The sequence below is a fragment of the Sorex fumeus genome, unplaced genomic scaffold, assembly GCF_029834395.1.
Source record: "Sorex fumeus unplaced genomic scaffold, SorFum_2.1 ptg000008l, whole genome shotgun sequence".
Lineage (NCBI taxonomy): Eukaryota > Metazoa > Chordata > Mammalia > Eulipotyphla > Soricidae > Sorex > Sorex fumeus.
In genome coordinates this window covers 2,458,059-2,478,922 of record NW_026606065.1, presented here as the reverse complement: position 1 = coordinate 2,478,922, position 20,864 = coordinate 2,458,059, and the positions used below count along the sequence as shown (strand labels likewise).

At 41.0% G+C, this 20,864-nt stretch overlaps 1 protein-coding gene across 1 annotated transcript in view; it reads right to left on the bottom strand.

Moving 5' to 3' along the window:
• Nucleotides 1–7,845: 7,845 nt before the first annotated feature.
• The window catches only part of ME1 (malic enzyme 1), a 125,585-nt gene continuing 112,566 nt past the window's right edge, over nucleotides 7,846–20,864 (bottom strand). Inside the window, exons 11-14 of the mRNA XM_056110023.1 lie at nucleotides 19,859–20,001; nucleotides 16,041–16,214; nucleotides 9,771–9,869; nucleotides 7,846–8,358 (exon numbers count right to left, since the gene is read on the bottom strand). Of these exons, the coding sequence (XP_055965998.1) occupies nucleotides 8,191–8,358; nucleotides 9,771–9,869; nucleotides 16,041–16,214; nucleotides 19,859–20,001 (584 nt within the window). The 3' untranslated portion in view covers nucleotides 7,846–8,190. The remainder of the gene's footprint in view (nucleotides 8,359–9,770; nucleotides 9,870–16,040; nucleotides 16,215–19,858; nucleotides 20,002–20,864) is intronic.

Genomic DNA, 20,864 nt, shown 5'->3' with positions numbered 1-20,864 from the left:
CTTTGTGCTGAAAATTCAATCACTTAACCTACTCTTCCTCTTCGTCCCCCAAGCTGTGTTGGTCTTCTTCCCCACCCAGGTCAGTTTATCTGCTGGTATTCGAACCCGGGACTTGAATTTTTCCCTGCAAGCCCCCCAGGTGTCCTCTCGAACCTTGGGAGAAAAGCAGCCCTGAGCCTCTGCCTCTTCCTCTTCGTCCCCCAAGCTGTGCTGGTCTTCTTCCCCACCCTGTCTTTACTCCCCCCCCAACACACACCAGGTACCTGTGGGGGTGTGACCTTTTCAGAAGTGGGCGTGGCTTGGGTGGGAATGGGCGTGGCTTTATTTTAGGCAGGCAGCCGCTCACGCACCCACGGGTAGTTTAGTCATACCAAGAAACCTAGTCCCCATACCTGCACACCAACATGAAGAAACAATGCAAATCCCCACCACATGGGGAGGATGATGAAGAGTCCAGAAGCCTCTGTAGGAGCTGCTCACCCAAGGGGCCTCTCTGACAAAGAATTCAGATATGAAGTCATGAAGATGTTCAATGAACTCAATGAAACAGTCAGACAAATATCCAGTAAATTGAAGAAGGATATGAAAGAAACAATGGATCGGACAATTGAGAAAATCCAGGAAGAAAAGAGAGCAGAAATTGGAAAGCTACGCACAGAAATGTCACGAATTAAAGATTCCATAGATGAATAAAAACTCAGTCTGTGCCCTCAACAGTAGAATGACCGTAGCTGAAGACAGAATCAGTGAGCTGGAAGATCAGCTGCACCAAGCTAACAGGCAACAACAAACAATGGCAAGGGATTTCAAAATAGCTCTTGAGAGAATCAGAGTCCTAGGAGATGATTCCAAGAGGAACAACATTAGAATCATTGTAGTACCAGAAGCTCAGGAAAACAATCCCAATGAAAACTCCACGGTTAAACAAATCACTGCTGAAAAACTCCCAGAGCTCGACAATGATGCCATTCAGGTTCAAGGAGCCTGAAGGGTGCCAGCTAAAAGAGACCCTAACAAAAACACTCCAAGACATATCATAATTAGAATGATCAATGCTGCCGATAGAGACACAATACTGCAAGCAATAAGGTCAAAGAAGGAAATCACATACAAAGGAGCATCCCTTAGATTCACAGCAGACCTATCAGAGGAAACCCTCCAAGCCTGAAGGCAATGGCAGCATATAGTGGAAAAAATGCACTGAAATGAATGCTTCACCAAGAATACTCTATCCACCTAAACTCTCACTCAAAATCAAAGGAACAATACACTATTTTCTAGATAAACAGCAGCTCAGGAACTTTATAGACTCAAATCCAAACCTAAAAAAGGCTAAAGGGGCTATATAAGACAAGACAAACCCTACAAGCACAACAAACCCTTACAGAAAGATGACACAAAACTCCATAACAAGCTACCAGAACTTATGGGATGCAGCTAAAGCCGTATTTAGGGGAAAATTTATAGCTCTGTAAGCATATGTCAGGACAGAAGAAAGGATGCACATAAACAACTTGACTTCACAGCTCAAAATCTTAGAAAACGATCAACAGAAGGAGCCCAAATCAGACACAAGGAAAGAGATCATAAAACTTAGAGCAGAAATCAATGACATGGAAACCAAAGAAACAATCCAAAAGATCAATGAAACCAAGAGCTGGTTCTTCGAGAGAATAAACAAGATATATAAACCACTAGCAACACTCACAAAGAAATAGAGAGAGAGAACCCTAATAAATCGAATCAGAAATAAGAATGGGGATATCACAACAGAAACCAAAGAAATTCAAAAGATCATCAGAGAATACTTAGAAAGTCTGTATGCCACGAAACAAGAAAACCTAGAAGAAATGGATAAATTCCTGGATTCCTATCATCTCCCAAAGCTGAATCAAGAAGATCTAGAGTACCTGAATAAACCTATTAACATCAAGGAAGTTGAAACTGTAATCAAAAGTCTTCCCAAAAACAAAAGCCCAGGTCCAGAGGGATTCACTAGCAAATTTTTCCAAACATTTGAAAACGACCTACTGCCAGTTCTCAAGCTTTTCCAGGAAATTGAAAAAACAAAAACTCTCCCAGTTTCTATGAAGCCCATATCTCTCTAATACCAAAAGGAAACAAAGACACCACAAGAAAAGAAAACTACAGGCCGATATCCCTGATGAACACGGATGTGAACATTCTCAACAAAATACTAGCAAATAGAATTTAATAACTCATCAAAAAGATCATACACCATGACCAAGTGGGATTCATCCCGAGGATGCAAGGATGGTTTAACATTCTGAAATCAATCAACATAATCCATCATATCAACAAAGAAAAGATAAACATTATATGATCATATCAATAGATACAGAGAAAGCATTTGACAAGATCCAACACCTGTTTGTGATGAAAACCCTCACCAAAATGGGGATAGAGGGGAATTTCCTCAATATAGTTAAAGCCATCTACCATAAGCCTACAGCAAGCATCATCCTCAATGGGAAAAAACTGAGAGCCTTCCCCCTAATATCAGGGACAAGACAAGGATGCCCACTCTCTCCACTACTGTTCAATATAGTACTGGAAGTACTTGCAATAGCGATTAGGCAAGAAAAAGATATTAAGGGCATCCAGGTAGGAAAGGAAGAAATCAAGCTCTCACTATTTGCAGATGATATGATATTATACTTAGAGAACCCAAAAACCTCTACCAAGAAACTCCTAGAAACAATAGACTTGTATAGTAATGTTACAGGCTATAAAATCAATACCCAAAAGTCCATGCCTTTCCTATACGCAAATAGTGAGAGAGAAAAAAGTGGCATGAAGAAAACAATCCCGTTCACAACTGTGCTCCAGAAAATAAAGTACCAAGGAATCAGCTTAACTAAGGAAGTAAAGGACATGTACAAAGAAAACTACAAAACTCTAATTCAGGAAATAAAAGAGGACACGAGGAAATGGAAAAATATCCCCTGTTCATGGATAGGGAGAATTAACATTGTCACTGTCACTGTCACTGCCCTGCCTTTGTTCATCTCATTCCTACTTTGGACAAACTGGCAGGCTACCGAATGTAACTGGCCCACACGGAAGAGTCTGGCAAACTCCCCGTGGAGTACTCAATATGCCAAATACCAGTAACAATGAAGGGTCTCATTCTCCTAACTCTGAAAGAGCCTTGAATATGGCACTTTTTAAAAAAAAATCTCAGGGCTACGACGAAGGAGACATTACTGGGGCCTGCTTGAGGCAATCGACGAATAACAAGAAAAGATGAAGTCATGAAATTTACATACAAGTGGTACAACATGGAAAGTATTATGCTAAGCGAAACGAGTCAGAAAGAGAGGGACAGACATAGAAAGATTGCATTCATCTGGGGAACATAAAGTAACAAAATAGGAGACTAACACCCAAGACTGGCTGAGATTAGTACCAGGAATTTTGCTCCATAGCTTGGAGGCCAGCCACACATGCTAGGGGAAAAGGCAGCTCAGATAGAGAAGGGAGCACCAAATAAAGGGTGTTTGGAGGATCCTCCCAGGAGGGGAGATGCATGTCGAAAGTAGACTATGGACTGAACATGTTTGCCACTCAATGCCTCTTTTGCAGACCACAACACCCAAAAGGAGAGAGCGAACAAAAGGGAATGCCCTGCCACAGAGGCAGGATGGGATGGGGGGGATGGGGGTGGGAGGGATATTATCAATGGTGGTGGAAAATGGGCACTGGTGGAGGGATGGGTATCTGATCATTGTATAATTGAAACCCAAGCTCAAAAATTTGTAAGTCTACAACTGTACCTGAAGGTGTTTCGCTAATGAAAAAATTAAAAAATTATTTATATAAAATATCTTATTCAACTAAAAAAAAACAAAAAATACTGCTACTTATAAAAAATAAAATATCAGTTATTCATACAAAAACAGAAAAAAAAAAGACAATCACTTAACCTAAATTCTCTGTTAGTCTATCTCTCTAAAAGTGACAACTCTATCCAACAGTCCTGAAATCCTTTACCTATCACAGTTTTATGGCAGCCAACTTAGGTTTTATTCTGAAGGCTTTATAAGCTAAAAGCTTACCGTCAATAGGTACTGCATTCCATCTGTTTTCTTATTTCATAATTGTGTTTCAGAGGTCCCAAAGATATCTTGCTACATTAATTTTTATGAACTTTATATTTTTACTGGGCTGGAGCAATAGCATAGCGGGTAAGGCCTTGGACGTGGCTGACCTGGGTTCAATTCCTCCACCCCTCTCAGAGAGCCTGTCAAGCTACCTAGAGTATCTCATCCACACGGCAAAGCCTGGCCAGCTCCCCGTCATGTATTCGATATGCCAAAAACAGTAACAGCAAGTCTCACAATTTGTTGTAAGATATTACTGGTGCCCACTCGAGCAAATCGATGAACAACGGGAGACAATGCTTATACAGTGCTTATACAGTGCTCATATTTTTACTATTCAAATCTGGTTGACGTTTTTACACAGTGGAAGGTAAATTCTTTATATTTTTCTCCATGTGGTATTTAATCCAGTTTTCTCAATACTTTTACTAAACACTATTCTTTAGTGATTTTTGTGCTACCTTTGAAACCCATATATTTGGATGGTTGAGGACCTGTGAATTTCTATGCTGTTCCACTGTTCTATGTGTTCTCATGACAATGTGATGAGAATATGTGCATTTGGAAAAGCTAAATATAAAAAGTAAAAGCAGTACCTTGTTAATAATTGCATATGGGTTACATATTGAGATTCACATTTCAGATACTGTTTTAACTAAAATATACTGTTAACGTGACTTCCTCTTATTCTTTTTATGAGGCTATTCGAAGTTACATATGAGGCTCAGAACTTTTGTTACTGGACACTTGTGTTCTAGACCAGCAGGGGGACTTACGAATGTTCCCCCAAGACTTTCCAAGGGGGGCACAGGCAAAAATCACATAAATGGTGGGGGAAGGGGGACAAGGGGACACACAGAATGAGATGAGGGGACCAAACAGTAGAGAGGGGCCCATAGGAAGGAAACAGGTCAGAAGGAATCACAGCCAGAAAAGGGTTATGAAACATTTTTCTGGGGGCTGGCGTAATAGTACAGAGAATAGAGAGCACTTGCCTTGCATGTGGCTACCTCAAGCTTGATACCTAGCATCCCATATAGTCCTCTGAGTCTGCCGGGAGTTATTCTTGAGCACAGAATCAGGAGTAAGCCCTGAGCACCACTGGTGGACTGTATTAGATTATGAACAAACATAAACAGCCCATTTCCTTCACTTATTAACTCTTATACAACACTTACTTGTCCAAATTTGACAAGTTATTTGTAATAGCTTCTCCTTAGGGGATTGGGAGATTACATTAAATATCATAATTTAATGTAACCATATGATGCTAGTCATCATATGATGCCGGTTTCACAATTTTTCTCTACAGACAAGGAAGTAGTTCACTCAAGTAAGAGATGAAACATGAAATAGAGAAATGAAATTCACACTGAAATGAGCAATTATAAGAATATTTTAACAGGCCATTATATACTGCTATATAACAAGATCCAGCATTGTTATCTTAAAATGCAAAAAACCAGTATTTTTTAAAAATATATATTTTATAAGATTACTTGTGTTTTCCTGTGCTTTAATAACTCTTTTGCAGAAGCAAATACAATTGAGTAAAAGCCTTGAAACAACACAAAAACAGACAAAAGTAGGCATCCGGGGTCTTTTTTAAAATAGCTATATCTCCGCACACATGAAGGTACTGGCAGAGGGACAAAGCCACGCGGGTCCCGGGGCCGAGATCTCCAAGCCTACTCGGATTGGAGTCGAGCATCTTCCACCCAGATCCTCCAAATTCCAGTAGGCGGGGGTCACACCCACCACATGGCCCCCTGGCGCCGTGTAATCCCATCAGCGGCCAAGACTCAGAGACTATAACATCCAGATCCCGGAACCTTAACATCTTATCAGGACATCTTTTTATGACATCTTATTATCTCATTCCTACTTTGGACAAACTGGCAGGCTATGGAATGTAGCCTGCCCACAGGGCAGAGTCTGGCAAACTCCCCGTGGCATACCAAATATGCCAAATACCAGTAACAATGATGGGTCTCATTCTCCTAAAGAGCCTTGAATATAATCTCAGGGCTAGGATGAAAGACGTTACTGGGGCCTGCTCGAGGCAATCGACGAATAACAGGATGATGAAATGAAATGAAATGAATATCCAGAAGATTGTTTTACTCCATGTTCCCTTCAGAAATACCCACCATTGCTATTCCCACCGAAGACAATTGAGATGATCTTCAACTTTCTAGAAAACCACTTTATGCTGGTGCTGGAGAGATTATACAGGGATCGTGGTACTTGGCTCTCCTGCAGCTGACCCCAGTTCAATCCCTAGTACCATCCTCAGTACCATGTTTTGTCTACAAGTGCCAGGAATAGTGTAGTCCAAATCCTCCACCTCTCAAAAAGGTCATTTTATCATACATTTCATCTTGAACATCTTAAACTCTAAAAGCATAACTTTAAAAGCAAAAAACTTCTCCACATAATTCTCCAAATTGCAAATGTTATTGAACCTAAGCTGAAAGACTTAAAATTACCTCTACTGACTAGTTCATTATTAATTTCTAAACTTGGGCTGGAGCGATAGCACAGCAGTAGGGCGTCTGCCTTGCACGCAGCCAACATGGCCGACCCGAGTTCGATTCCTCCGCCCCTCTCGGAGAGCCCGGCAAGCTCCCGAGAGTATCTCGCCCGCACGGCAGAGCCTGGCAAGCTCCCCGTGACGTATTCGATATGCCAGACACAGTAACAACAAAGTCTCCAATGGAGACGTTACTGGGCCCGCTCGAGCAAATCGACGATCAACGGGAGGGCCTTTACCTTTACCTTATCTTAAACTTGAATCTCATTAATTTCTGGACTATAACCACTGATGGTGATTAGAATTCCTTATTTCCAATATCAAGATTTCTGATAAAAAAAATCAGAAGTAGTTCTAAAATTTTCTCTGAATTCGTTTTATTACAACACATCTTGCTCTAAATTTGCTCGAGTGGGCCCAGTAACGTCTCCATTGGAGACTTTGTTGTTACTGTGTCTGGCATATCGAATACTCTCGGTAGCTTGCCGGGCTCTCCGAGAGGGGCGGAGGAATCGAACTCGGGTCAGCCATGTTGGCTGCGTGCAAGGCAAACGCCCTACCGCTGTGCTATCGCTCCAGCACCTTTAGTTTTTTAAATAAATATATAGATATTAATCACTGTCACCCTCCTCCCGTTGTTCATCGATTTGCTCGAGCGGGCCCAGTAATGTCTCCATTGGAGACTTTGTTGTTACTGTGTCTGGCATATCGAATACGTCATGGGGAGCTTGCCAGGCTCTGCCGTGTGGGCGAGATACTCTCGGTAGCTTGCCGGGCTCTCTGAGAGGGGCGGAGGAATCGAACCCAGCTTGGCTGGGTGGCTGCGTGCAAGGCAAACGCCCTACTGCTGTGCTATGGCGTTTGCCTTATTTTTTCAAGTAGTCTGGTCACGTAATGAGATTTAAAGACGACCGTTGGACTAGAGCTGTTACTGACTGGATTCCACGGGATGTCAAAAGACTGCGTGGCCGCCCACCTTCCAGATGGTCAGACTTCTTCGTCAAGATCATGACCGATCGGTTTGAGGCTCTTCATGTTCCCGGAGCGAACAGATGCCATTGGGCTACATTAGCACGCGACAGGGACAAATGGAGACGTTACTGGCGCCCGCTCGAGCAAATCGATGACTAACGGGAAGTTAAGTGATTAAGTGAAGTGATTAAGTTTAAAAAATTGTCAACGAAAGAGTTATGGGCTTTAATGTTGATCATATCAATTTATTAAAATTTTAGACTTCCCATTAGTTCCCTACGTAAAAACAATGAGTTTTTCCGTTTTAAGTACAATAGCATTTATAGACCACCAAGGTAAAATAATTAAGATAGAAACCATAAATAACTAGAAAGTAAATAAAGCATAATTGTTTAGTGTGATGTTCACCTGAAAGTATATTAATATTTTTTCATAAATAGGATGTTAAAGTAAAATTTTCCTAGCATATTATGAATCATTATAAAAGATTCCAATTTTTTTTAAATTATCAAAGACTCCAGGAACTCATTAATGGAGTGAGAACTGTTAGCTACTACACTACTAGTGAAGTTTGGTCTGTATTTTCTGAGATGCAGCAGGCCACGAATAGCAGTCAGGTAGAATCTGGTCATAATCAGTGTTATACATCTGAGAGCGGACATACTCTTCTTTGTTGTGTGGCTCAGGATAGACCGTGGCTGTCTTTTCTTTGTAGGCATCCTGCACAATCTAGAAATAAAAGAATTTCAGTTATTTTCATGAGTAAATGAACTGGTGAGCATTTTTAATCCGCTTCAAAAAAAAATTTTTTTTTTGCTTTTTGGGTCACACCCAGCAATGCTCAGGGGTTACTTCTGACTCTGCACTCAGGAATTACTCCTGATGGTGCTCAGGGGACCATATGGGATGCTGGGAATCGAACCCGGGCTGGCTGTGTGCAAGGCAAACACCCTACCCTCTGTGCTATCACTCCAGCCCCTATGCTTCAAAATTTTAATGTATAAACTAAGACTTGGCACTTTTGACAATTCCTATTATAACAACAGCATCCTACAAATACCTAATATCTCCCTGAGTTTCCTGATTAGATGGACTCCAATTTAAATGCTCCTTTCTAGAGACAAACACACTCTTGTCTCTAAGTCTTCTTTGTGTCAAAATCATCACTCTATTTCTCAGATAGAGGAATCCTCAGTCTAATGTGTCCTTTTACAATAGGTTGCCATGATATTCCTACTCTTTTCCTAACCTTACCTGTACCTATATGATTGTATTTATGCCTTAATTCTTTTTTTTTAAAGAAAACATATTCTCACAGTTTTTCTTTAGAAGAGTAGGTTATTATAATCTAGTAAGGCTGAATACTATATATCATTGTGTTATCCTCTCTGTATCAAAATTTTAATATTTTAATGACTATTACAAATGTCATATAGAAAACAAGCAAAAATAAGTCAAATTGGAATATATAGGTGATAGAAAACCCTAATGATTTAAATTATAACAAAAATTATAGCAAATTAAATTCAATCAGCCTAATCAGTGGTTGAATAAATAGCAGTACTCCTACATAAAAAAAATAAATTATAGCAAACTAAATGATTCTTCTCAACTTTTTTCATCCCTCTATAAGAATTAAAAGTAGTTCCTTGGGACCGGAGAGAAAGAATAGTGCACTTGTCTTGCACAGAGCCAAACCCAGTTCAATCTCTGGCACCGTATAGGACCTTCTGAGCACAGAGCCAGGAATAAGAATTGAACAGTGCTGAGTATGGCACCCAAACTAAATTAAACTAAAATAAAATAATGTTCCTAAATTCTGCTGAGGTGTTGTGGTTAATTCTTTAGCATATTCTTTTTTTTTTTTTTGGCTCTTTGGGTCACACCCGGCAATGCTCAGGGGTTACTCCTGGCTCTGCACTCAGGAATTACTCCTGGCGGGAGGACCATATGGGATGCCTGGGATCAGGTTGGCTGTGTTCAAGGCAAAGGCCCTCCCCACTGTACTATCGCTCCGGCCCCTGGCTTCTTCTGAATACAGACACACATTTCAAGACAGTGGTGCTGTAGTACCTGAAAAGACACACATACAGCAATAGAAGCAAAGAAAAACAATGAGGCTTGAACAAAAGTGGTTTTACCTTTAATGCGATTTTCAGAGAAACATCTCTAATGGTGTTCAGAGGAGGGTAAAGCCGGCCCTCTTGCAAGTGTTTATCGGATACTTGTTGAGCTATGACCTTTAAAAAAAAAAGATGCAAATGTTTATACTCACCATCACATAATGTGGTAATCATGAAGATAATTACGTGAGTGGTCATATAAGACATCCTAAACAGAATGCAGATCAGTGATCATTTAATTTCACCTCCAACTTTATCAAAGGAAAAACTGAGCCCAGGGAAGTTTGGTTATTAGGTAGGATTGCATAATGAGTGAAAAAGACAGGAAAGGAATCTGGGTTTCCTTTTAGAGTAGTTTCTTTTCAGTCTGCATCATGAAATGTGCACAGCATTCATATCTGACACAGTAGAGGAACAGAAAGAAGAGAAGGTAGGCAAAGGAGAATGACAGAAATGATGAAAAGTACCACTGAGAGAAGAGAAAAGTTACCCAAGATTGGCCATGTCATTATCCCAAGCTCTCATAACCTTGAACTAAAGGTAAAACAAGAGGGTGAGAAACCTATTTTATTGCAAATAGAATTTGAATTTGACAGAAAGTCTAGATTATCCGAATCACAGAACTAGCTTCAGAATCTGCTATTCCCAAACCAGTCCCTATTTCTAAATCAAATAGTATAAGCTTCAATAAACTTCCAGGTATGCTAAGAGGGAAGATTGTATGGTAGATCTTATCTCCCACTGCTCATACACAATAATCACACACACAATAATAAAGAGGGTGGGGACAAATGTTTTGAGTTTTTAACAAATTACAAAGGGGAACAAACTATCAAATGCATATGACATAGGTGATGGCTATAAAGACATAAAGTTATCTCCAACCCCATCAAATTGTATAATTAAATACATATTTTTGTATGTCAATCATACCTGAATTTTTAAAAAAGAAACAATTGGGTTCGTCAAAGAGATGTTTGTCCTACTCTCTACCCATCCTTCCTTCCTTCCTTCCTTCCTTCCTTCCTTCCTCCCTTCCAATTTCCAACACCTCCAAAGAAGAATGCCTTCCTTGAAAGAAGCAAGGAAGGGTTTCTAGAGCCTACCTACACTCATTCTCCTCAAAGAGACACCTGTGCAAGAAAATATGCCTCTTCCTGTCTGTTAGTAAGGGCCTCTTATGCTGCACAGGAAGAAGAAATAAATTCTAGCTTAAGTTGGCTAAAAATTATTACCTCCTACAACAAATAAGGCACAAAGTCAGGTCGGCTCAACAAGGGACAGCTTTGGATATGCTTATCAAAGCCCAAACGACAGAACAGAGTTAAAGGAAGGCTGAAAATTTCCTGTGGTGCTGTCTCCCCGCCTTCTCCAAACGGAATCCCGGTGACCATGAGCTTCTACAATCATGGCTCTGGCATGTGGGCAACAGGACTATTTTCCGAACAATAACGGGGCTGCCCCGGCTCCCAGGAAACCTCTGATTCCAGAAGTCATGCCCGCAACCCGCCCCCAGCGCCATCTTATAGCACACCGCAGAGAAGAAGAAAACCGGCTGGAGGGCTCCACAATTCCCGTAGAATTCTCCCTGCACCATCCAGAGCCAATATCACCAGGAGGACCCAGATGGGGCAGGTGCTGTCTCCCCACCTTCTCCAGATGGAATCCTGGTGACCATGAGCTTCTACAAGCATGGCTCTGGCATGCGGGTACCAGGACTATTTTCCGAGCCAGGACATTTCCTGATATGCAAAGTGATCAATGGAAAGTAAATGACCTAGCATTTGGCCCTGAAAAACAGGCTTGAATGGTGATGGGAAAATCTGAGCAAAATATAATGCCCAACCGAAATGCATCTGGACTGTGTATTTAACTATGGTGCTATGCCACCCTGGGAGGGGAAGGGTGTCTGTCCCTCCGCCTGTCGCCCTTTGGGGCAGTGGCATGGTGGCCTGCATCTTTTAGAGCCTAATGAACATCCAGGTATGAGACTGCATTGACGAGGCATGTGGGGCTTCATGGGATGGGGAATGGAATCGGCCCTGCTCCCTGCCATGACAATGCTCCGGGTTGCCACCCTCAAATGCCTCCTCCAGCTTCTGACCGACCATGAACCCAAAGGCACACATACCAATCTCGGAACCCAGGGGCTTCTGGCAGTAATCCCTCTAGGTTTATCACTAAAATATCAGAAATCCAAATTCGCGTGGCCGCTATTGTGGCCACACGACATCATATGCTCTTCATACTCAGCAACAGAAAACAAATTATCTAATGATAACCTTTGTGGCAGGTCTGAATGCTGGGGAAAGTTCCAAATAACAATGTTGGGTCTTTTGTCATAATATTGAATGTGATCAACGAAGAGAGAGAGAGAGAGAGAGAGAGAGAGAGAGAGAGAGAGAGAGAAAGAAAGAAAGAGAGAGAGAAGTGGAAATATGCCACACAGGCGAGGGGTAGGTGGGTGGGGGTATACTGGGGTTCTTGGTGGTGGAAAATGTGCACTAGTGAAGGGAGGGGTGTTTGATCACTGTATGACTGACTGAGACTTGAACTGTAAGGCTTTGTGACTGTTTCCACAGTGATTCAATAAATAAATTTAAAAAAGAAAGAAAATTTCTTTGTAATGTAAAAAATATTAAGAAATAGTCTTTAGGATTGCTGCTAACCTGTGAAGTTTCTAGTTCCAAAATGTAACTTAATGCAAGTTTCTGCTTTGTGCCTTAGCATTGTCTGCGTGTTACTATGACTTTACAACAGATAATTTACAGATAATTATAAGGCAACACGATTCTTTAACACATATAACTCAAGAGAACAGAACGACCAGAAGTAAGATAACATCTGACACGTAGCCACAGCTAAAGAGAAAGACCACGCTGAGAAACATGAGTAATAAAAGGATTCAAGATGAGGTGTGTCTTCAGTGTCTAGAAGAGTAGGCATAAACATGTAGAATGATTCACAAACCTCTGCAGGCAATCAGAAGTTACACATGTGTATGGTGTGTTTGAAGGTTCTGGGATAAGAAAGCACGAAATGAATGTGAAGAGTCTAAATTTCAGTGCCTACCTAGGAAGGGCTTACGCTTATACTTAACTTCAATTAGGGGATTACTAGTTGAAGTGTAAGTATTTCCAGTAGGGAGAAGGAAGCTGAGAGAGAGGGCTTTGCAATCTTGATTAAGGGAAAATTATCTCTGGTGAAGTATCTATCAGGTAACTGAAGGTAAGAGAAAAGATAAGAACAGAGAACCAGAGTCGATCACTACTAGTGTGAAAATAATGGAAGCATCGTTGAAGTGAAAACAATGAAGACATATAAGATGAAAGCCCGGGGATGTAGCACATGTCTCAGACATGTGGGACTTTAGATTGGATCCTGACCAAAAAAAGGGGGGGGGGGGGGCAGAAGGAGTTAGAAAAAGTTTCTTAGTTAAGAGGGATATGAAACGGAGACAAAGAAAAACAAAGAAAACCAATAGACATTCCACCACCACTGCCATTTAGGTTAATTTGTCGGCCCTGCCTCAGAGACTCATAATTAACTCTCAAATGAGAGCCACAAAAAATTCTTGTATATAATTTCTCAGAAGTCCCAGCTGAGACCTCCAGGGGGATCTTGGGCCCGGGGCACCTTCCCGCCTGAAGCCTGGCAGCCACACTCACACCCAATAGCTGCCACCATGCCTACAGCCAGACCACTGCCTCAAGGCTGAGCTCTACAGAGATGCCAAACTGCTGGAAATTTCAGATACACTAGAGTTTTTTTTTTACTGAAAACGCCAGATCGTCTCAGTCTAGTGGTGGGCAACTTCCCCCCATCCCCACCATCTGGAAGTCCTGGCAACCACACCCACATGCACCACCGCCCTGGCAAATATTCTAGATTTTCTGGAGCTCACAGCCCTGAATGCCAAACCCTACAGCACTAACTTTTCCATAGGCGCACACCACATTGCATGGTAATGTAGCATAGAAGCCAAAAGAAGCTCTATTAACAAAAAACATCAACACGGAAGGTCAACTAGCAACACCAGCTCAGCAAACCCTCACACGAGGACTGAACGTCCCTACGGTGACATATAAAAATTTTCACAAATTTTCTTTTACTTATTTTTTGATGATTCCATTAGCTATCTGGCGGCAACAAGTAATATAAAGTAAATTATTTTGTGACTGCTATGGGGGCGGGCTTGAAGAACGGCTAGGAAAACGGGACAGTGGTGGCAGGATGGTCCTGGTGGTGGGGCTGGGATTGGAAGGTCGAATGCCTGTAACAAACGCATCATAAGCAACTCTGTGAACCATGGTTTTTAAATCAAGTGGGGGCAAGCGGGGAAAGATCATTTCGTATTAAAAGCAGGAATGGATAGAGACCTAAGGAAATCCCTTTGGAAGGGCCAAAGCATTTCGATAGAGAGATCACCAGCGATGTGAGTAACACTATGATATCACCATATTATTTTCTTCAAGGTTTCTTTGTAGTGAATTTCACTTTTTCTGGATAAAAAGGTTTTTGATTTTCAGAAAGGTTTTTAGTTTTTTTTTTTCGCCCATGAATTTGTCACTAGAGGGTGCTGGAGCACAACCCTATTTCTTCTGACATGTCTACTGGAAAAGACAATCCCATCTTCCTTGATGCACAACTCGAAACATAATTAGACATTTTACTTATCGTGTCCAATGTGACTTTTTGAGTTAAGGAATACAGAAACATCAGTCATACTTATTTTTTTGCCTCCTTCACCTCTACCCTCTTTTATGTCCTATCTTCCCTCCTCCCCTCTCACGTGAAGTCTGTCATCAGGCTTTTAAAACAGTGAATAAAAGGAAATAACAGAACTTCAAACAACTATTCTCACAGAAGGATGTCAGCACTGAAGGGGATGGGATTATATTCCTTCCGATGGCATCAGAAATTGGCATCCATACAACCCACCCAGATTCTGACTGTCAAAAGTCCACGATTTTATGACGATCTACCAATGACTGCATCGACCCCGACCCTCACTCCCCGGGCTCAGGAACCTGGGCTTCAGGGTGCCTCATGGATCAGGAGTGACAAAGCCCTTGGTCTCTGACCTAGAACTGCGACTCTTCTACCAGCCTCTGTGAAATTCTGACCCACTTGTTAACTTGATCAGGTGAAATTCCTGATCCCCCACAGTCCTCAACACTAGCTTAACAGCACTTCCCTTCTCGGAAGGTACCCCGAGTTGTTGTGAGGATCCTCCTGAGGGTCCAACCTAGAGCACACTACTGACTTCTTTTCACTGATTTTTTAAAAATTTATTTACTTATTTTTTTATTAGTGAGACACCATGAGGTACAATTGTAGACTTACAAATTTTTGTGCTTGGGTTTCAGTTATACAATGATCAAACACCCATCCCTCCACCAGTGCCCATTTCCCACCACCACGGGTCCCAGTATCCCTCCCACCCGCATCCCCCCCATCCCAACCTGTCTCTGTGGCGGGGCATTTCCTTTTGTTCTCTCTCCTTTTGGGTGCTGTGGTTTGCAAAAGAGGCATTGAGTGGCAATCATGTTTGGTCTATATTCTACTTTCAGCATGCTTCTCCCACCCTGGGAGGATCCTCCCAACATCCTTTATTTGGTGCTCCCTTCTCTGTCTGAGCTGCCTTTTCCCCTAGCATGTGCGGCTGTCCTCAAAGCTATGGAGCAAAATTCCTGGTACTAATCTCGGCCACTCCTGGGTGTGATTTATTTTGACAATAGTCCTGATACTACTACTTTGTTCTTGCAGTGCTACTACACCACGCTCACCAGCTTCTTGATGATCTCAATGTCACCACTTACCTCTTAAATGACTTTGCTAAACATCCAGTTCCTTGTTTTAATTTCCTTCCTGCTTAAAGCACTAGAGTGGTTTCTGTTTGCTGCACTGAGACCTGGCATAACAAATCAGATTTTCATTTCAAGTCTTTAAAACACGGATATTAGGAACGTTCTCAGTGGAGAACTGCTTGCCACTTCAGCATAATTAGGGAACAATATTTTTAATTAAAGGTTTTTTGAAAGGCTTTTTGTGATTAAGAAATCAAAATTTTTTTCTTTTGAAAACTAAAAAAAAACCCATTTATTCTTTATTAGTGATTCAGTTTGAACTTCCTAATAATGATTTACTTATTCTTCGCTACACAAGAATTTTCCTCCTTCTGACTTGACACCAAGACAATGAGTGGAGATGCTAGATAAACGAACCGTCAACCAACCAACTCTGAGCCCATTTAGCATTTCATGGCTTTCAAGGATTTTACAGTACCTCTGCGGTAGTGAGGAAAATCTTGTCAGGGATATGTCTTAAGCCACATGCCACAACACCAAGAGCAACTCCAGGAAACACATAGGAATTGTTGCCTTGGCCAGGATACAGGGTCTGTCCGTTTGGAAGAGTGACCGGATCAAAAGGACTGCCACTGGCAAAAATCGCACGCCCCTACAGCAAGAGAGACACACAAATAATGTCAGAAAGGCGTATTTAAGAACAAACATAGCAGAACTACACCACAAAGGACTGGCTATTTGGAAAGAAGTCTCATTTTTTTTAACTAAGTCCTTTCCAAGCCTGGACAACTTTTCATGATGCTGACAAGTTCTGGAGGGAGGGATAATGATTGTGCTTTTATTCTTCTACTCCAAGGAGAAGTGTGTTGGGCACAAGAAAGACCCCAAATCACCCACCTCATCTCTGCAACGGCTCACCACATCGTCCTATCAACACTTCTCTATAGGTTTCAAATGACAAATTTCCAGACATGAGATAAATAAAATATCAGAAAAAAATGGTAGCTTGTTACAGTGTAAGAGGCCAATAAATTTTCACATAATCACCGAGACAAAATTGACATATTTCCATGTTATAAATAATATATGGAAAACAAAATAATTAATGTAAGTGTTGTTGGCAAACAAAAGATTCTTGTTAATAATTACCAAAAACTGTATTCAACCGGGAATACAGCTAAGTGACAAAGCAAATAAGACCTGTGCTGAATCCTTGGCACCAAAACAAAACCAAACACAAAAAAACATGCAATTATCTTCTTCTTAGTCTTAATATTTTTTATGCTTTTTTAAAAATGAGAACATACATGATTTACAAAGCTTCTTAGGTGCAGCAGTTTATACTGTTAACCAAAAGTGAAGCATTTATCTGACCTAAGAGGGTGAGGGTAGAGATTAATTGAGAGCATTCAGCATCCTAAAATAGAAACAGTAAACTTCAACTTCAAAAGCATTGTAACCTAGGAAATATATTTAAAAAGTCTAAAGCAGCTTTTTGGCAACAGGAGGTCATTTGGCCTCACTGCCCATCTCCAGGATATTCCAAGGGGGTCGCAGTAGGAGAGTAGGAGACCAACCTGTAAGACAGGGAGACCACAAGAAGGGCCGTGACAGGAAGGGGTGCCGTGGCTGGAAAAATATTGAGCAAGACTGGTTGAAAGCACCAAGTCACAGTTCATGAGGAGAGAACTGGTTAGAATTCTCATTCCTTTTCTATCCGAAGGCTAAATTCTTTGTGATATTAATAATATTAATTTAACATTCTTATTATTCTTATTATATCTTATTATTTCATTCTTATTATTTCATTCTTAGTTTGGACAACCTGGCAGGCTACCGAATGTAATCTGCCCACACGGCAGAGTCCGGCAAACTCCCCGTGGCATATCCAATATGCCAAATACCAGGAACAATGATGGGTCTCATTCTCCTAACTCTGAAAGAGCCCTGAATATGGCACTTTTTTAAAATCTCAGGGCTAGGACGAAGGCGATGTTACTGGGGCCTGCTAGAGGCAATCGACAAACAACAGGATGATCGTGATCGTGATCGTGAATTTAACATTCATTTGTTTACTTATTTATTATTTGGGCAGTTTACACCAGCAGTGTTCAGGGGCTACTTCCAGCTTGGTTTGGAGGGTCTGCTCCTAGGGGTTGCTCGGCAGATCATGTGGTGCTGGGATAAACCTGGATCTCTAGTACACTCGGGGTTCAGCCCGGGCATTTCCGGGCAGGTGGGGGTTGGAGATGGGATTGGGGGAGAGGATCAAATTAGGGGCGTTACATGAAAGGCAGATTCCTTACCTGCTGCACTATACCTCTGGCCCCTTAGTGTTCTTTTTAAACTAATGCCAAAATAAACCTTTTTTATAAACTTTTTTAATAATATGATGCAATCATCTTTGGTATATAAAATTAGACAGAAAGAAAACAGAAATTTTTATCAATGTATGTAAGAACCTGAAACGCTCTGTACAAAATCGTATTTTTTTAGGCTAGTCTGATGCCTTATCTCTGTTTAATATATACATTTTTCCAACAAGCAATTTTTAATGTAAACTCTTTGATATACATGTTACTTGTGATACATGAATAATATTTAAAAATTATATTTGAGAAGAGATGTACAACATTACGCAAGTGCATTTTTATCTCCCTCTATTCCCTTGTGTCCAAGCTTTCTCCCTCTTCTACAGTCATATTTTAAGTAGAAATTACATAGATGGGTTAATGAAATAATCTTATATATGTAGATGTTAGGGCTGGAGCGATAGCACAGCGGTAGGGCGTTTGCCTTGCGCGCAGCCAGCCTTGCCGAGCTGGGTTCAATTCCTCCACCCCTCTCGGAGAGCCCAGCAAGCTACTGAGAGTATCTTGCCCACACGGCAATGCCAAACACAGTAACAACAAGTCTCAAAATGGAGACTTGTTACTGAGCCCGCTCTATAGAGCAAATCGATGAACAACAGGAGGACAGTGTTACCGTGTTATATGTAGATGTTAATATGAGAAGAAAATATACACAATTTTTGGCATAATTATTATTTTACACAGTTCAGTGATCCTCTGGTGTTTTAGGGCTCAGGGTTATTTTTTGTTGGGGGATGAGCTTCCAAGCAGGGTCATGAGCCCGGGGCCACAGAACCAGTCCCATCCAACTATTATCTGGTAGCTCAATGCAAGGGTTCAGGAATTCAACTGGCCATCCTGTGTTGCTCAGGAGGCTTATAGGGACACTCCTGCTGCGTTTGACAGGACACACACTGTAGAAGATCAAGCAGGAGTCCAACTCATGCAAGGAACAAACATTGAACCCCTCCCCTTTCCTAAAAGCAGTGGAGACTCCAAACCATTGACAGAATACTTCTACAATTCTTTGATTGACTGATTGATAATTTGGGGGTGGAGGGGCCTGGAGGTAAGGGCCCCCAGGCAGTGCTCAGGGAGGGTCAAGGGTCACTCTGAGTGATACTCAACCAACCACGTTGGCAATTCAATGCTAGGGCTTGAGGATGCTGGGTCCTCTAATGCCATGTGTTTATTCCTGGCTTCACTTAGGGATCACTCCTGGCAATGATCAGGAGACCATACATGGCGCAGGGGATGGAGCCCAAGTTGGTAAGTGTGAGGCAAATGACTGCCCACTGTACTGTCTCTCCAACCCCTACTTTGAAGTTATTAAAAGAGGAAAACAAGGTCTCATCAATATGTCGCTGAAAGATATACTTATATATAGTATCACTTTTAAAAAAGAACAGTCAGGTACTGACTCTTTAAGGATGGCTATTCTACTGAAGTGGACATTGAAAGAATGTCCAGTGGCCCATCGTGGCATGAAAATCCAAACACAGAATTTAGTGAAGCGAAAATAATATTATGGTTTTCATACTGCATGCTCCAAAGGTTGTGAATATCTAACATAACGCCATGTAAGTATTTAGAATCAAGCCTTTATCTTGTGGGGGTGCGTCATGCCCTCTGGGGTCAGGAGTCACTCCTGCTGGTGCTTAGGGGACTGCATGTGATTAAACTGGGGTCAGCTGCATGCAAAGCAAGTGCCTTAACAACAAGACTATCTCACTGGCTTCTTTATTTTAAGGTTTAAATTTTAGAAACTGCAGAATCACCTGAGGCTAATCATCACCAACGTATGACATCATTCTACAAAAGGAAGAGGTCTTATTCTGACACATTCACATCCTTTCAACCTTAAGGATTAAGAGGTTAGATATCCCGAGTTTCTATAATGAATCAAGATCTGATTAGTAAAACACCAGTCACAATATGGCTTTACCTTGGTTAGTGTATAGCACTGCTCGGCGGTACATTCTGCTTTGCTAGTTGGATTACTCAAAGCAAAAATAATAGGCCGTTCATTGAAGGCAGCCATATCTTTGAGAATTTGTTCTGAAAATGCACCACCAATCGCAGCGACTCCTAATGCAGAAATAAGAAACCAGTGAATGGGGATGTCTTTGATTAATACAAGAAGCTCATGCCCAAACAACAATGAGACGTATCAGGTCATTTTCTAACAGACACCAAACAAAATACAGAATTGCTGTATTAAAATGACAGGAAAAACAAGCTTGTTAAGGCCAAGAATCGTTAGAACAAATAATCTACAGGTAGCCATAGAAATATAACATAACATCTGGCTCATAATAAATTGATCTGGGGAATATATTAGGAATTTTGATTACAGATAGTTAAGGTATTGAAATATAGGTATTAAAATAATCCCATACATGATCTTTAAAAATAATTCTACAAGCATATTTTAGTTTCTCAGACTATAAAGTGATTATATTTTATGAACCACTAAACAATCATCCGAATCAAATATAGAACTGTAATATCACTTGCGGAAAGAATTTTAATAGAATACATCAATTATCATTATTTGAATAAAAAAAAGTTCCTGGTAGAACACATATACCAAAACAATAAAGGCTTAATACAATCTCACTAATCAAACAAGTATTTAATTTGGTATTGGCTATCAGGATTATTTTCAATATTGTCAGTCCCCTCACAGTGGGTCTAGAAATGGAGACTACACAGGGCTGATATTATATACACAAAAATCACAGATAAAGTTTCAGAACTTCTTTTGAGATTGTGTCAATGTTAATCCAAATTAACTCTGTTCATATTAGACATCTTATTTCATTCCGCAGCATGCAAAGTGAAGCTGCAGTGCCAAGCGCTCTGAGGAATGCAAGGATATGAAAAATACGGTTGCTGTCTCCCAGGCATGTCTTGATCACTTGATCACTTGATATCCCGTTACTCATCGA